Source organism: Toxotes jaculatrix, chromosome 18 (genome assembly GCF_017976425.1).
Source record: "Toxotes jaculatrix isolate fToxJac2 chromosome 18, fToxJac2.pri, whole genome shotgun sequence".
Taxonomy (NCBI): Eukaryota; Metazoa; Chordata; class Actinopteri; family Toxotidae; genus Toxotes; species Toxotes jaculatrix.
In genome coordinates, this window is record NC_054411.1 from 4,501,929 (window position 1) to 4,519,362 (window position 17,434).

The 17,434-nt window shown below is 43.9% G+C and overlaps 2 protein-coding genes across 3 annotated transcripts; one reads left to right on the top strand and one right to left on the bottom strand.

The window, feature by feature from the left end:
* Window positions 1–1,016: 1,016 nt before the first annotated feature.
* Window positions 1,017–7,187, top strand: st8sia6 (ST8 alpha-N-acetyl-neuraminide alpha-2,8-sialyltransferase 6). Its single transcript, XM_041062554.1, has 7 exons — window positions 1,017–1,712; window positions 3,102–3,176; window positions 3,284–3,355; window positions 3,978–4,122; window positions 5,062–5,174; window positions 5,292–5,384; window positions 5,461–7,187. The coding sequence occupies exons 1-7, from the start codon at window positions 1,615–1,617 to the stop codon at window positions 5,936–5,938; spliced, it is 1,074 nt and encodes a 357-aa protein (XP_040918488.1). The 5' UTR covers window positions 1,017–1,614; the 3' UTR covers window positions 5,939–7,187.
* A 5,344-nt stretch (window positions 7,188–12,531) lies between these two features.
* On the bottom strand, window positions 12,532–13,989 carry gjc1 (gap junction protein gamma 1). Of its 2 annotated transcripts, XM_041062551.1 has the most exons (4): window positions 13,651–13,989; window positions 13,152–13,614; window positions 12,733–13,052; window positions 12,532–12,651 (listed from the first exon to the last, which is right to left on the bottom strand). In XM_041062551.1, the coding sequence occupies exons 1-4, from the start codon at window positions 13,987–13,989 to the stop codon at window positions 12,532–12,534; spliced, it is 1,242 nt and encodes a 413-aa protein (XP_040918485.1). The 2 variants fall into 2 exon arrangements, with proteins under 2 accessions (XP_040918485.1, XP_040918484.1); XM_041062550.1 differs by having other exon boundaries at window positions 12,532–13,989.
* Window positions 13,990–17,434: the final 3,445 nt, after the last annotated feature.

The window sequence follows — 17,434 nt, forward strand, 5'->3', positions numbered from 1 at the left end:
TATTAAGATAAGATAAGATACACCTTTATTAGTCGCACAATGGGGGAATTACGTAATTATTATGACAAGGTTTATCGTGACAAATTACTATGACAAGTGACTTTCCCTATAAGAAGCTCAGCTGCTCACCGTTGCACGAATGTGTGTTGGAGGTAAAAAGCGGGTTAAGTGCCGCTTTTACTTTCCTTAACAACCCTCTGTCTCCGGTGGTACTTTTAACCTGATTTTATTTGTTGCACAGCCCTCTTTATTGATTATTCCCTGTCGTCTGTCTGGTCACAACAAAGCAGCCTCAAACATCCCAAACGAGTTTTCTGCAGCAAACACTGACATTTGCCAAAAATGGATGGTTACTACGCATTACTACATTATTCCAAGGCTTTACTGCTTTATTGAGAGCTCAGTCGAGATGTGACTGATAACTTCATTCTACTTCTCTAACACAGAACTCTTAAGCCAAACAACAAATGAGTTATGGCTCCCCTGGTCATTAACTCTCCTCTTTCTGCGTTTCGTCTCTCTCTGGCTTCCCCCGGACTTAATGCTTCTCTCATTTCCATCTTCAGTTATTTAGATATTTATCCTGCAGATCTAGCCCGCAGCGCTGCCAAGTTAAAAACAACTTCACATCACAGCTGAGTGGAGACTTCCCCTCCTTGGCCCCCAACCCCCTCCCACCTCTTAAACTGAGAAACACTCACTTTTATTGTTAGTGAACATGAGGCAATACACCTGGAAAGGTTGGACACTGGAATACAAGTGGCTTGTGTGTGTGTTTGTGTGTGTTTGAGAGAACCTGTTCTTCTCCTCATTGTTTTCAAACATGTCTTCTGACACACACAAATGTAAACACGAGTCGAGAGGCAAACTGTGGTCTAATTCAGTACCGGGCACTCATGTTACTGCCTCCTTTTTGTGCAAAGGGGAGAGGGGCTTAAGGGGTGTGGGCGGAGGATGGCTGGGGGAGGGAAGGGAAAGCAGAGAGGCAAGGCTGAGCCTCTGAGGTGGGAGCGGAAGGAGCTGTAGTTTTCTACTAAGGCGGAAAGTAGGACTGTGGGTTTGTCTGTGACTAAGCGCATGGGAAAAAAGATGGGTGGACCAAAGAGACATGACAAGGATTAAAGTAGGATGTGGAGCAACAAAAGATCAGTTTCGTCTCAGCTGATCTGCATACAAACAGGAAGAAAGGAAAACAAAGTAGTGGGGCACAGAAAACAGAGGACTTGCCTAAACAAGAGGCTTAAAAGAAGAAAAGCTGAGAGCACACGAGGCTTGCTCTCACTCACCAAAGGAGGGTAAAAACACTGAATCAAACCAGGCAAGCAGGACGGCTGGGGAGCGTGAGCGAGAGGGGCCAGTGAGGCATTAGAAGACATATAGAGAGCAGCGTGGCAAAAGATCAACAGAGTTGAGATAGAGACAGGCTTTGTGTGTGAGATACAGCCGGCAGAGAAACGGTGGGTGAAGGAGATATGAAAACACAGGGAGGGTGACAGAAGGCAGACAAGAGTTAGTGCTGCGTAGGGTGAAGTGGGACAGATAGGGAGAGAGAGAGGGGGGAGAGAGAGAGGGTGAGGGGGCTAAACGGGTGAAGTAAGCAGGAGGGGAAGAGGTATGAGGGGACAGCCTTCGAAGTCATTCTTCCATGTGATGATCATTCTCTTTGTGGGGAGCCTTCTGACCGTTCTCACTTGGGGCTTGCTCAACGACAAGTAAGTTTTCTTTTCTCAACCACCTATACATACTTACACACACACAGACACACACACAGTTTCTTCAGTTAAGTCAAGCAGGTTTTTGTATTCTAGGTGTTAGTCGGGGGCTGGGATTTGACAAGACAAGAGTGGTAAAGGAGCTGGTGTAATAGTTGATTACATAGGGGCAAAAGCATTTTACTGTTTTTTTCCCACATTTTTTCTGCACACTTTGGCAGTCTTTACCCACTCCTTTTCCACTTGTGTCATCAACTTTGCCAAAATACACAAAGTTAGTGTGAAATAACTTTGGTGTTGAGAAAAAGAGGCCTTTCTTTCTCCTCTCTTTTCTTTGGTTAAGTACATGTGAACGCATCTCAGTGTCATGATTTGTTTAACAGCTCATTCTAAAACCTAAAGAGTAATTGAAAGAGAGACGTGAGACGCTATTTAAACTTAACATGAGCACCCACAGCAATAACCATGTGTGATTAAAAAGGTATTTAGCTGGATAAACTCTGTCTGATTTAATAACAGTCATAAGTTGTGGCAGATTCACACATCAGAAGACTAAAAATTAAAGCCATCAAAGGCTTTCTTTTTTTGTCTTAGCCCTTTAAGGAAATTTAAAAACAGAACGTGGACGTTACAAGTCAAAAACACAAAGAGGCTAAAGTCCAAATACCATAGGTCTGTGCTCGTAGGTGTGTTCTCTGGTTGTTAGTTTATAGCTCGTGGAGCTGTCAGACTTATCATGGCTCTACCTGCATTAGATTCCTGAATGCAGAGCTTTGTATGATTACTTACTTACTGCAACCTATCAAGCCAATGGGGCCACCTACGGTAGTTTTGCCTAATGTTTTGGCACTGAACCACTTCACCACATCCCATTAAGTGTACTGAAGTTGTGTACGTTTTTGCACAATATTGCATATACTGCACACACTGTGTACATTGTCATATTGTTTATAGTAGTTGTTTTTCCAGTAAATCTAATCTTGAGTTTTATATTTTTCATTTTTTGACAGATGCAATTTCCCCATTGTGGGACTAATAAAGGTGTATCTTATCTTAAGCAGGAGCAATGTAGACGTAAGGCGTGGTCAAGCCACAAAGTATCTGCTCTTTGATGGGTGAGAGAAAGACAGGAGTGACTTGTCAGAGAGCTCAGTAGATAGGTCAAAACAGCACTGAACAGTAACTTCCACAGCAACACCCAAGGCAACAATTAACATACTGGCATCAGGTCAAACAAAACAGCACTTGTGGAACAAGAACTTTGGTCTTCATGGAGGTAGACAACAGAGCTATAGCAACAGAGTTGTATCAGAGCCACTTTGATTACATGTTTTGTCTCTGGGATCTGCATTTTACTCACCTGTTCTGTTTCTCTTGTTCGCTTCACAGTAATGTGGAACCCATCAGACCTCCCCTTCAAAAGAAAGCCACCTCTCAGCCCCCTAACCCTTGTGAAGGATGCAAGTGAGTGCAAACACCAACCTCTGTGTTTCTGCCTTCATCAAATCTAGTCATGTCAGTGCTACATGGTTGAATGTGTGTGTGTGTGTATGTGTGTGTGTGTCTCACAGGGAGGTCATCGACGTAATAAAGCGTTACTCTCAAACCTGGAAGAAGAAGGAGGACAATTACAAAAAATTCAGGTATAAAAAGACAATATCCTCTTGTGTCTGTAGACAGTGCATTTGTTTTCTGATATAAACAATAAAGGCACCACAAATCTTAACAAATTCACAGTTTGAGTCAGATGCAGAGTATCTGCTATCCTCCAAATAAAGACAGGATACCGTGTCACTGTGCTGCCACTGTGAGGTATCAAAGAGGAACAACCCAAAATAGCTTGTAAGGAGCTTGTTTCTCAATAACTGTACTGCGTAAATAAAATATTTCCTCAAAACGTCAGGGCATGCCCAGAGAAGATGAGCCAGGATCCCCTGACTTACATTTGTCACAAACAGCTGAAGCCGATCTTTGAAAACTAAATGTGATGGTGTGACCCTGAACTTTACTAGATTTAAAGAAAGAAGAACAACTAGAGACATGGAAGAAGAAGTAGAAACAGAAATGGTGACGAAAGCCGAGGAACTTACATGCAAATGTCTACCACATCGTCTAAATATAACCCATTATGGCCACATTTGTCGCGGTCAAACAAAGATACTTCACCAAGACGGCCGTCACTTACAGTTCAACGCCTAAACTGACCAGGTCAACAGTCTCTGAGAGTCTTTTATGATATTTAACAAAGCCCTTATTTTTCCCCAGGTCCAACCTGAGCACCAAGTGCCACGGTTTTGAGAAAGCTATTATTACGCAGGCCAACACTCCAGTGGGATCAAAGCTTGTGTACGACGGGGAAAAGAAGAGGACCCATGTGGTGAACCAGGAGACTTTCAGCACTTTCGCAAAGGTATTCTGTTTGTCACTCATGAACATTACCGCAACATTGGCTGCTTGTTTGGTGACTTATTTCACAGTGATTATTTCACTACTCTTCGCTGCCATAAGCCATGTGTCTCCTCACATGTTGGCTCTGTGACACACACGACTCCACAGCACAGTATATTACCTGCTGCATGTGAATGGGAAATTCAACAGCTCGGACAAAATCACAATTTTTATAATAACACCATCAGGTTCTGGAGGTTAATTTTTTCTTTTCTTTTTTTAAAGATTAGTCTCAGGAAGTGGTTCTCACACCTCTTCGTAGTCTCAGTAACCACAGGCCCACAGGATACAGTATACTATATAACATTTGCTGTATACTGCTGTTGTCAGCCATGTCCTCTTCAAGATTTAGGGTGTGTCTGTCAAATATTTTCATAATGAGAATATATTACATTCAATTAAATGTTGGAATTTAACAATTTTAAAAAAACACCTAAAGTCTTCCAGACCGCGATTTTGAGGTTGAAAAATATAATTGATTATAATTCACCCAGACTCCGCCAATAAATTTTGCAGGAAAACACTAAACCACTTCGCCACATCCCATTAAGTGTACTGAGGTTGTGTAAGATATGGCTGCCATAAACAGCTGGTCTAAATATCTACAGTACCAAAGCCATTTCAGGAGATTAACTGTCCAAATTTGCAAACAGTAAAAATAAATAAATAAAATAAAATAAAAACATTTCTGGCTTCTTTTATATCATTTGGATCCCAAAAGATTAAAGAAAATGCAAAATGCAAGACTTGGAGGCAATTCAACTGAAGAGGGAAGAAAGCTTAAAGAATAGGAACTAATAAACAGACACCGCAGGGGACTTCCTCAGAGAAGGAAACGGATTCAGACACAAGTGTTAATGCCAGTGTTTCATAATGCATTTCCCATCATTATTGATTTCAGGAGCATCCTTTCCCAAATAAAACATGGGACACATGCGCTGTCGTTGGCAACGGAGGGATCCTGGCCAACAGCAGCTGTGGGCCGATGATCGATTCCGCTCAGTTTGTTATCAGGTGAGAAAGATGTCTGGCAGTTTGAGAGGCTGCTGACAGTGTTAATCAAGAGAACTGATCTTATCTCTGTTGCTGAACCACATAGTGATCTTTGCTTCTTCTTCGCTGCTTGCTCAGGTGCAACCTACCTCCTTTGGAGAACGGCTATGCGAAACATGTGGGCAACAAGACTGATCTTGTCACAGCAAATCCAAGCATCCTTCTAGAGAAGTGAGCAGGAGAAAGAATCTCACTGTACTGTCACCGAATGAGGTTTTGTTGCTTCACATCTGTTGTTTCTTTTCAGGTATGGCGCTCTAATGGGGCGTCGGCGTCCGTTTGTGGAGAGCCTGCGTAGATATGGGAACTCCCTGCTGCTCATTCCCGCCTTCTCCTTCGGCCACAACACTCCTGTTTCTCTGAGGGCCGCCTACACCATTGAGGACTTTGAAAGCCCCATCCGGCCTGTCTTCTTCAACCCCGAGTACCTCCAGAGACTGGCTGTCCTATGGCGCGCTGAGGGCCTGAGAGCAGTGAGGCTCAGCTCCGGCATAATCATGACTAGCCTGGCGCTTGAGCTCTGCTCCAACGTGCATCTGTATGGGTTCTGGCCTTTCAGTAATCACCCACATAGCTTCCATGCCCTGACTAACCACTACTACGATGACATACAAGCTAAGAAGAAATTCCACGCCATGCCGGCTGAGTTCAACCTCTTGCTGCGGCTGCACAGTCAGGGGGTGCTCAGGCTTCACCTGGGAAACTGTAAACCAGGTGAAAAGTAGCTCCCAGATCCAGGGACAACTAAGGACATGGAGGCAAAGTGCCTCAGGATGAAGGCAATCACTCATGAAGGATTTCATACACTTTTGACTGATTGCATGGATCTATTTTGGCTAATGATGTGGACCAAGTGTGTCCATGCAAGGTGGACGCTTGGACCATCAGCAGCCAAGACATTTGCACTGAAATCAAAACGGAACAATCGAAGGACTGTAAACATTCTGTAAACAACTTGTATTTATTGACACAAAATGTTCCAGCGTTTGTCTGGAGGCACTTATTTTAATTTGGAAGCTTTTGTGACGCCTTTGGGAGGGTCTACAACTTAGTGCCTTTTACTAATCAGTTACCAGTGACTGTTATATAATTGAGCATGGGGGCTTTTAAATCAAAATGAATGTATTCCGAAGAAAATTAAATACCTCCTTCACGTGAAGACTGTCTGGCTGGAAAAAACAAACTTAGCACACATGAATGTAAAGAATATTTTGTGAATTTAAAATGTTAAAACATTTTTTTTTCTCACATTCTCACATTTAACCAATCAAAGTGTGTGACTCACACACTTTGATTAACACAAATGTTATAAAAGGTTTGTGGCGGCTGTGGAAGATGATTTCTGTGTTTAACTCCACATCGCAGACACTGATGAATGCGATAGGCACATGAGGAAAGGGATCATGTCCCAGTAGCCTTAAGTACAAACCACAACGGACACTAAGTGAAGCTAAGAGCCAAGGACTGAACAGAGACACTACAGAAGGAAACAGGAACTCAAACACAAAGTTGCTATGGTGAGCTTGTCTCCACCGCGACCACATGGAGAAAGATCCTGTCACAAAGTGGCAACAGGCCTGTTTTTTGTACTATGCTAATTTTAAAACAAGTGGTTTCTTTAAGTTGATGTAAAAGCTAATTCAATCCAGATTTAACTGATTAAATCTGGATGTAAGGTGATACAATGATTGGGAACTGTGCAAAAACTATTGCTGATACTTTTGTTAAGGTCTTTTTTTTTTATAACACTTTCATTGAGACTTTGGTGGGTTTTGTAAAACAGGAAGTTTTGCCTTTTGTGCTGATATTTACAGAGTCCTTCACCGGTGAAAAATAATGTACCAGCTGTAGATGAACAATCTGGAGCGGTGAGCCAATTACAGAACTGTGCAAATGATTGTGGTTTTGTTGTTTTTGTGAACAGCGTGAGCTGAGAGGGAAAATGAAGTTAAACTGAATAAATATTTATCAGGAGTTACTTGTATGTAATCAGTGGCTGGAGTGAAATTCTATCTAACCAGACAGCAAAAGCTTTGTCCCAGACGTCTCACAGTCTTTGAGCCATTAAGTGCCCACAACCTGCCAAGAGTTGTCTTTATTATACTGAGCTCTGCTTCTACTTACAAGCAGCAGTTTTCAGGCACAGTTTGTGCCCAGTGTTCGTTTCATGACTGGAACAAAACACGATCCTCTGATTTAGTAGCATAGTTTTGCACAGCCTTTTTACGGGCATTCTTCTATCAATCCTCTCTTTTTTGGTCACGCCTCATACCTCACCGATTTAACCTGATGTGGGCCATGTGCACTTGTACGGGAGTATATGCACACACATGAACCCATAGTAATACATAGTTCATTATTAGGCCTCATATTTTTCCATATTCCATACAGCTATGGTATCAGTGGCCAAAACATCACTGCGCTGTCCACTTCACTTGTCCTGCATGTCCTGCTGCAGGGTTTCCCACAGTTGCCACCATGTGGACACTCTGTTTGGGAGGGGCAGTTAAAGAAGGAAGGAAGGAAGCAGTTAAAAATACTGGGTCAATCTTTGTTCTACTCTTCTTTTCTTGTCTCCAAGAATTCCTAACAAGAGCTTGTGTCCGCCATCTCTAAAACGACATCTGTGTAGGGTCACTGCGTCCTGCCTGTTAGGCCATTAATGGGACGAAACGTTTGTGTCTTTCTTAGAGAAACTAGCCCGCTGCCACAAGTTGCCATGCCAGACAATCGGTCATGAGATTCCGCTCGTATAGGCAGTGACCTCATTGTACATCCAGCTGCAGCACTCTGCTTGTTCCCACCGGCGAAACTCTCCTGGGAGAGTTTTTTTTTTTCTCCAAAGAATGACAAAAACATACTTTCCATTTCCATTTTTGTTGTTTGTTCGCCAGGCGGTGTGTTTGCGAACTCGCAAACAACAGAAAACCGGCTGGATGAACGAGAAGGAGGAAACATGCTTATCTCCACATTCATATTCTCAATTCCAGGAAAGCACTGAAGGATCACAGAACATTTCTAACAGTTCAGTCTTGATTGAAGATCAATTCAATTTTTTAAAAGATTTAAACCAGTGGCTAATTGGAACAAACACTGAGCTGATTGTGCGTTAATGTAATTTAAAGCCTCACAGACTCAGATGCTCTCTCATCACAAGCTGAAGTTCAGCTGTCACCGAATGAACTGCCAGAGTGACAAACAAAATGACGCGGCTGACGTGAGCTGAAGTGACAGCTCTTCTGTCTCCTGTTGTTGTTCCTGCCAGTGACACAGCTTCAGCTTGTGTGTCTGTAATTCTCCTGATAGGACTGCAGAGACCCCCTGCTCTCCACCAATCAAAATCAAACGCACATCTCATACTGACAAGCACAGGACAACATTCAGTGTTTCAAGAGTGGGCAGCCATTGATTTATTTCCTGATGGGTTATTATTTTATTTTTTTTTGTCCTGCTGTTGAGCCAAAACAAAAGATGCCGAGGCTTAATTCAATACGTATTTCTGATTTATTAATTTTTTTGTAGGAAAATAGGTCTTTTCACATGCAAATCAAACGTATTCGTCAAAGAATATGAAAAAAATCTTTGCCAGGGGATACCAGAGTGGCACTCAAAGAAATGTACATTTTACAAAAGGCATAGAAAAACACACAGACACACAAATGCATGTATGAATCAGACTTTGTACTTGGTAATATCACTGGTTTTATTGTCACGTCCCATGTGGGTGACTATATAAGAAACATAGGGAAACAACACGGCCTCACCACAGTCTTTCTTCTGAACACAGACATTGTTTCACAGAGGCAGACAAATGCTGAGGGTGGACATTGTGGTATCCCTGATGAACAGAACCACAAAATATTTCATCTGATAAAACTGGTTTTACTGGCTTTACATTCTCTGAATGTAAAGAGATAAGTCACAGAGGAATAACTGCTGATACCAGCATTGTTCCGACACTGTTAAAAGCCGGTTGCACGACTCCTGCTGTACCTGTGAACGGCGACATCGCAGCTACAATTTTAAAGAGTAACTTCCTCTACCCAAAGGTCTGTGATCTCAGATGTAGGTGATTTTGTCATGTATTATCCATTTCTATTTTTCAATTTTTTTTTTTTTTTGCTACTTTGAAAAAGAAAAAGTTAAATTCCTGCACAGTCAGCACTGCATTTGTTTGGGACACAGTGTTTTTGTTTGATGCAAATCCCTAAAAAAATTAGATATATAGACTAAGTATGTTTACAAATACAAGGAAATTGCCCCTAGTGGTAAACTAGAACATTAAACCTTAAGGATTACACATAAACCTTTCTTGATAGTGAAATCCATTATCTATTATTATCTTCTATTATCTTGTTGTTACAAAGGTCAAAACTTACTCTTAATGTAAGATTACCAGACTACCATAATCAAATCAGACAGGGCATTTTTTTTTTTTTTGTCCTGTTTCTTTTAATGTCCCTAGTGGCATTTTGGTGAACCATGGTTGTCACAGGACAGCAACAATAAGCAGAGAAGAATAAACCTAAATAAAAGTAGTAATCAAGGCCATTTCTGTCCAGCGAGTACACTCTCTTTCAAACTTATTCTCCTTTCAGTTTTCAAATTGAGAGAAGAGAGCAGGGTGAGACAAACACATAACTGTGCCACAGGGTAATTCTTTTGACCTGGATAGCTGCCCGAATTCCTTACTTTCCCCTAAAAATGCCTGAGCCACATAACCTAGAATAGTTTTGGAGATGTAAGGCCAAGCTGCCAGTCATGCAGACTTTAAACAGATGGGGTCTTTGAGTGCCCTCATGGCACCTCCTCAAAACCACCCTTTCCTCACTCTCCTCTCTGAAGTGCTCCCTCTGCTGTCAGGGAGTCGCCCTCTAGTGGCTCCAGCTGGATCCAGCTGAGTCCGACTGCAAAACATTGGCAGATGTTTGTTGTACTGTTTGTTTCTTTCTCTGCAAACAGTGGTAAATACTTTAGTTGAGAAACTTTGGGTACTGGGGAAGAATTTAATGAGGGCTGACTGGCCTCCAGGGGATGAGACTGACTCTGACTGGGAATCTATTAGTAAATCACCAGTGGCTTATTGGTATCCGAGCGGCGTCAGAGAAGCCAGTGTCAATCACCGCTCTGGGGAGTGGCTGACTGGAGCACTTCTGGTGATTTATGTCTGTCTGCTGTTGGCTAGGCTTGTTGAACAGACATGTGGTGCCTGCTGGTGAACAAACCAGCCAGAGAGAGTTCTTCTAATCGTATTGTACACCATGTACGACCTCGCAGCCTCACGCGGGAAATGGTTTGTTCCGTTTGTTCACCATTCAGGGATGACGAATTTGGCAGCTTTTCAGATTTGCTTTCCCTCCCAAATGTTATCGTCATGAAATGAGTAAGCAATCTAAGTTTGTTTGGAAAGCAACTGTGGGGCAACACTGTGAATGGTCTGAATAATTTGTCCGCTTCATGTCCTTTACCCAACTGGTCTCATCAGCCACTTTGTCTCCACACACAGCTGCTCAGCAGATCTCAGAACAACGTTGGAAAAGGACGAACACTGTTTATTAAAATACAGCCCAGAGGTTTGCTACATATATTAAATACTGACACTGTAACACAGAAGGAAAAATCTGGCTTTTTTCTTTACGTCATTAAGTCACTGTAGCCGACATATTATAAAAATATACTATGTCATATTTCACATTTTTTACAATTAGAAGGCAATTTAAAACACAATAACCATAAATATTCATACAACTATTTCTTTTTTTTTTTTAAGAACTTGTCATCTTTGTCTTTATTTTACAAAAAAATGTCTTTGAAAAAAAGAGTGTTTTCATATAAAACACAAACTCGAACATAAAAATTGACTCCATTTTGGAGTTTTCTATTTTAAATCCCGTTCCAAAAAGCAATATGCATACTGTAATACAAAAAACGAGTGACTTTTACAAAAGGGTTGGTCTCACGTAGGCATATTTCCACAACTGGAGTAGCATGGCCACAGTATTCCAAAGCTACAAACAGCCAGGCTTCATAGCAGCCTAGCATTAAAATCTTGGCACTGACACTTGCATTACACAAACAGTGTTTGGTCTCACTATGCTATAGTAATGGCTTTATACCTTTTCCATTACAAGGTGGTGATATTGCAGCCTTGTGCATCTAACACTGAACTTGTGGCGCTGGGAAGACTTAACTAACACAAGGCTTGTCGATAAAAAAGGAACACTACAGCTGGTTTAAGTGTTGCTGGATGGGTAGCATTGGCAATTGGTATCTACTCCCCAATAAACGATGCCCTGCAGAAGAAGCCACCAGGGGGCAGTCAACTACAAGACAGATGGAGCAGCAGTGAAGTACTGAGCAGCCTTGTTTAATAGCCGTGAAGAGCCAGAGAGAGAAACTGAGAAGTTGAAGAGTAAGGTATAAAAACTGGATTGCTTATGCACCTTGTTAAAAAGAGCATTTTCTTACAGGAAATTTCAGCTGTAGACTGGTCAAAAAGCCACCTGCTGTACTCAGCGGTTCCTGAGTAGCAGCTGGTGCAGCACTGTCATCAAAAAACACATAGGAAACACATAGAAACATGCTGTCGAATGCAAAGTCACAGCAACACAACACATCGAGAGAGAGAGCAGACACAGAACACGACTGACAGGACACAGTCCTCAGGAAGTTAATGTTCTTACTGGATTTTGAAGTCTCTGCTTTAGGAGCTGTCACTGAATTAAGCTTCATTTTAATACATCTACGTCGTAACAGGTTATTTCTTTAGTTTGCCAGGGCATAGTGATGGCATGGCATCCCTTAGCTGGGGTATTGTGACCGTACTTCATTTTGATGTCACTGTATCAACGTATTAATGGAGGCAGTGTCTTTGCGGAGGAACGGCCAGAAAATGAGCTAAGCCAAATCTGGGATCAATCTGATTTGCAAGAGAACTCGGTATCATTCAGTAATTTTCCAAAGCCCAACTCCAAATCCCTACGAAAGGACGAATGGGAGGACAACAGAGGTCAAGAATCTGCTCAAGGAGAATGAGACATGTAAACGACAGACTGTAGCCTATTACAGTTTGTGTTGGTGTGATGTTTCAAGTTAGACAGTGATAGCCCAGACAAAACAAGTTGTCAGCTGCAACATCACGCTTTTGTTTTTGTTTTGTTTGTTTTTTTACACACCTTGGTACACAAACACATCTTCTCCAGCTTGCAGGATTGTTTAAGGCACAGTGGTGTTTAAATATCCAAGAAAGATTGCAGCAGCTCGTCATCCAATTTCTAGTCTATGTACACGGTTTCAGTACCTGTCATTGTTTCTGGGGTTAAATCCATACAGAGGGCTTTCCCTCTCCTGATTTGCTACTGCTGCTGTTGCTGCTGCTGCCTCCTCCACTGCTGCCTCCTTTCCCGTGCTTGAACTTATGCTTGCGCTCTTTCTGAGGCTGTGACTGTGACTGAGGTTGGGCCTGGATGATGTTACTTTGGGGCTTGTCGTCCTGGTTGTCCCCAAGCTGCTCCTCCGCCCGGTGCTGCTGACTGTAGGCCTGGATGGCCGCCTCCAGTTGCTCATGAGCTTGCTGGATCATGTCTTTGTTCAGCGCTACGCGGGCCTCCCCCCCAGTAGGAAAGTTATCCTCATTGCTACCAAACTGTTGCTGCTCCTCTTGGGCAATGTTTGCTCGGTTCTGCTTGCACGCCATTTTAGCATTGCTAAGGTCCGTGTAGGGCATCTGCTCAGGTTTGACCACAATATTGTAGCCAGGTGGAGCGGATGGGGTGTTCCACGAGAACGGGTAACCCACGTAATCGGCAGCCCCATCTCCACCCACCCCTCCCTCAGAACCTGCCTCGGGCCCTGTCCCCCCTACTGAGCCCTCCACACCCCCGTTGGTGCCCAGCAAACCCAGCTGGTACTCGTCCTCCTGCGGTGGGCATCGCCGACGGCGAAGAATGTCACAGATGGAACCAATCCCCAAATGGAGCATCTCCCAAACATTGAGTGTGAGGCAGAGGACGGTGACACCGTACATGATGCGCAGGAAGATGGTCTTTTCTGTAGGCCGCGACACAAAGCAATCGACACTGTGAGGACAAGGCTTCCCCGAACACACAAACACTGGCGTCACGCGGAACCCATACAACAAGTACTGGCCTGCAAGGAAGCCCGCTTCGAGCACTGTACGAGACACCAGCTGCAAAACATAGACCCGCATCAACCCCTCATCCCGAATGCGCTTGCGCCCATCATGCCGGACCTTGGGTCTGGGTGTGGGCTGCAGTGGATCCCGTGGCCTTTTAGGGGGTTCAATCTCTGGCACCTCGTAAATCATAGGATCATCCTCCTGGTCCTCCTCGGTCTCCTCGATGCCCCGGTGCTGCCGTGCTCCAAAGCAGATTTTCCTGGGCTTCCTATGTGTGTAACCCCCTCCTCCTGTTCTGACTGCCGCAGATCCACCTCCTCCTTTGGCCTCATCTAATCGTGCAATCTTGTTGACGGCATAACCCATGTACATGAGAGAAGGCATCGCCACCAAAATGATCTGAAAGACCCAGAAGCGTACGTGAGATAGAGGAGCGAAGGCATCGTAGCAGACATTCTCGCAGCCTGGCTGGCCCGAGTTGCAGACAAACTTGCTCTGTTCGTCGTAGTAGATGGATTCTCCCCCAACTGCAGTGAGAACAATGCGGAAGACGATGAGCACGGTGAGCCACAGCTTCCCCACGAAGGTGGAGTGGTTGTGGATCTCCTCCAGCAGCCGCGTGAGGAAGCTCCAGCTCATGGTGTCGCTGGACAGTGGGGCAGACAGTGTCCCTCTCTCACCTGTTCACAGACTCTGGAGAAAGCAAAGGGGGAGAGAAAAGGAAGAAAGTATGAGCTCACAATAAATGCTTTCGAAGTGTGATCAAAGCAACTAGTAAGATTTGTCCGAATTTTTCTAGTAAGACTTTTATCCCTGTGGAAACAGAATTCGTTCTGCAGGTTCAGTGGCAAAATGTAAAAGGGGGGTGACATAATAATTGCCTTAATTAAAATGAGAGCTCGTCTCTGAGCTCAGCCATGAATATATCCTTAATTTGATCTGTTGCTTCTTGCAGCACCAATACACACACACAGAACCCGGAGCTCAGTGCCACAGTGAGGTTGCTGTCAAGTTCAAGCTTTTTAGGGAATTAGAAGACCAAACAGGGTGGAAAGAGGATATCAGTATTAAAAAAAATACCATCAAGCAGCACTGAGAAGGAGGCGAAATAATCCAAATAGGGAATTTGCTATCGCCAAATGCACACACACACACACACACACACACACTTTATTTAACAGCCTATCTCTTTTTGAAGAAATAAATCCTCTTAGGGAGCCTTCTTCTGTGTGAGGTGCAGTTTTCAGGATTGTATTAACTCGACTGGTTTGTTCTGGTTGGGAGGTAAATGACATCGTGCTGTGCCGTGCCATACTTACGTGCATGTGCGCGTAAGTATGTGTGAGCACAATTTCGGAAGAGGGACATGTTGCCTATGTAGGTTAGGTCTTGGCTCCAGGCAGTCCATCCAAACCAGCAGAATCAGCAGGTGGCCCGGGCACAAACCGTTGGAGCGGGGAGTCAGACAGCAGACCCACATTAGCTCAGGCAGTGGAGCTGAACCCAAACACTGCTGTCCCTCAGGGCAGCTTTGGGGTATGAGTGTGACACCTCCACAGAACTTTCCCCCCTTTTGAAGCTGCAATAGCGCATGGCTTATTGTCAGCTAGACTGAGAGGAAAATCCAACCATGAATACTAGCTTAGGTTGGGGTTTAAAGGGCTTCCAGGGACGATGTCCTTACCAAGCAGGTTGAGAGCTTAGTCTGAGTGAACTGGAGCTGCAGCTGCAGCGAGAGGAAAAGTTTAGCTGGAGGAGACGAGCAGCAGCTCCCATTCCTCTGCTCTGTGTCTCCAGGAGGAGCGGGGAGGACGGGATGTTTTGAAGAAACACTGCGATGAAACATGCGCCGAGTATTGATCACTCTGACCATATAAGGACATGCCTGGGACACAGGAGGTAGATGTCAGGAATCCTTTGCCTGTGCATATCCACACTCCAGCGCGCATTGTTACCGACATACTGTGTGAGCGCACAACTGCCTGAACTGCGCAGAAATCTGTCCGAGAAGTGAAGTGCTCGTGAGAGTGGAGTGTAACTGTGAGCATCTGTGACCAACGAGTGTGAGTAAGCAGCACATGGCCTGAGAGGAGCGAGAGGCTGCCACAAGCACACAGAGTCACTGCAGTGTCCTTCCATGGTCCAGCTCTGTCTGACTTTTCCTGCATTACATCATTTCATTTCTTTACATAACTCTTACTGTGCTGCACAGTTGTCCTTTAGCTAATAATAACTAGATTCACACAAACAGTGGGCTTGATTTCATTAAATTGTAAGGCTGTTTTGCTGTTTAATGCTGTGGGGCAACATGTACACAGGCACTCTGTTTAATACATATTTGTAGCTGGAGACTCTGCTGAAAACAGCCTCTAAACAGTTATAAGACATAGAGGAACTTCAGTGTCTGCTTTGATGAAGTACTTGTACTTCCTCCCTTGAGTTCCTAGGTAGCTTGTGCACCAGGAACTGCCACATTCCCTCCTCACCAGGAGAGACGCTCCAGCCCAGGCACACACAGCTGCCTGAGCTTACTGCTCCTGCTACCTCAGCCACATATAACCTGGCATTCTGCTTTCTCATCCAATTTATGTCTGCGGGAGCTAGTGGGGCAGTTAGGGGTAAGAAGCTGACTCCGTGCATTAAGGTAGCAGTGTGAGTCAGCTTCACGAATAGCACCACGCAGACAGAGCAGGCAGGTTTCCTCTCTGTTACTTTGATCTGAAGAACGAACAGCAAATTGGTTTGAAATCATGTCACACATGAAAAAAACAAACAAACACCAGACTCTGGTTCCAAAGACAGAAAAGGAAACAATTACGAGTTAAACCTCCCTCCAGTGTAATCTCACGGGGATTTTATACAATAGGAGACTACTAATGAGCTTTGAAAGGGAATCACATTCAGGATCAATGGCTCCACAGCCATCAGGCCGAAAGGTCATGACTGTGTGACCGTGGGTCATCAAAGCATCAGTCTCTCTGATGCATCTGAGCCCAGGACGTAGCTCACAGCCCTACCAGAACAGTCCAAAGTCAAAGGTCAACGAGATCAGTTCCTGAGGGCTGAACTCTCCACATCATGACCTCGTGCTCTGACTCAAACAGACAGTTACAATTACAGTTAGTGTCACCGGGGGGATCCCCTCAGTCACTGGCTTTCATCCCTTGGGGTCCACGGAGACTCACATCCAGATATAGTACATAGACAGACACACAGATGGGCAGACACACACACACGTGCAACAACTTCAAAAAGCATGTGGTGCAAAGCCACAATGTCCCTTTGCACAAAATCAGCATGACTACATGAGAAACACTGAGGCGAGGTTAGCCGAGGTGCTCCTTATTCACTGTAGTGACTCATCATGTGAGCACGGCACTGCAGCTGGAGGGCCACGGGCTTGGGAGGGACACCAGGGGGAAACGAGCCCACCACAGGACAAACCCAGATCTGTGCACGGGACAACTGCAGGTGGACCGAGGTTGTAATTGCATAAGAGGGAGATGCTGTAACTGCATGCATCACCCAGGGGAGTTCTGCACACCAACAGGTGAAGGTACGTAACAGGTTTGCCAGCTCATGGTTTTTTGTATGTCAGATTTTAAATTAAACACCATGTTTGACTCCACAAATACTAATGTATTTAAACACTAATGAAAACATTTAAATAAGACAATTGCTTGAGAAAATTAGAATATCAGGATTAAGTTTAGGCTTGTGGTATTTCTTTTTTTATGTTGCATAGTTCACAACATATTTAAAATTCTGCACATAAACATATGTAGATGAACATATAGTTGTACCCAATGTTTTCTTTTTGTTTTCTGTCATCTTCTGATGTGATCTGATTCACTGATGTTTTTTTTTTTGATGCAGATGTACGTGGCTCCAGTATGGAGTTTCAAGTAAAGCAAGAATCATAAAAAGGGATTGTAAGTATATGAAATACAAGTATAAAATACAAAACTGTATCCTTGTCCTTTGTCTGGTTGAACCATTTAAAAAAAAAAACATTTGTATGTTTGCATGTTACATATTCAAGCTTTGATACAGTACATGCAGATTCTTGCGTAAACACACACAA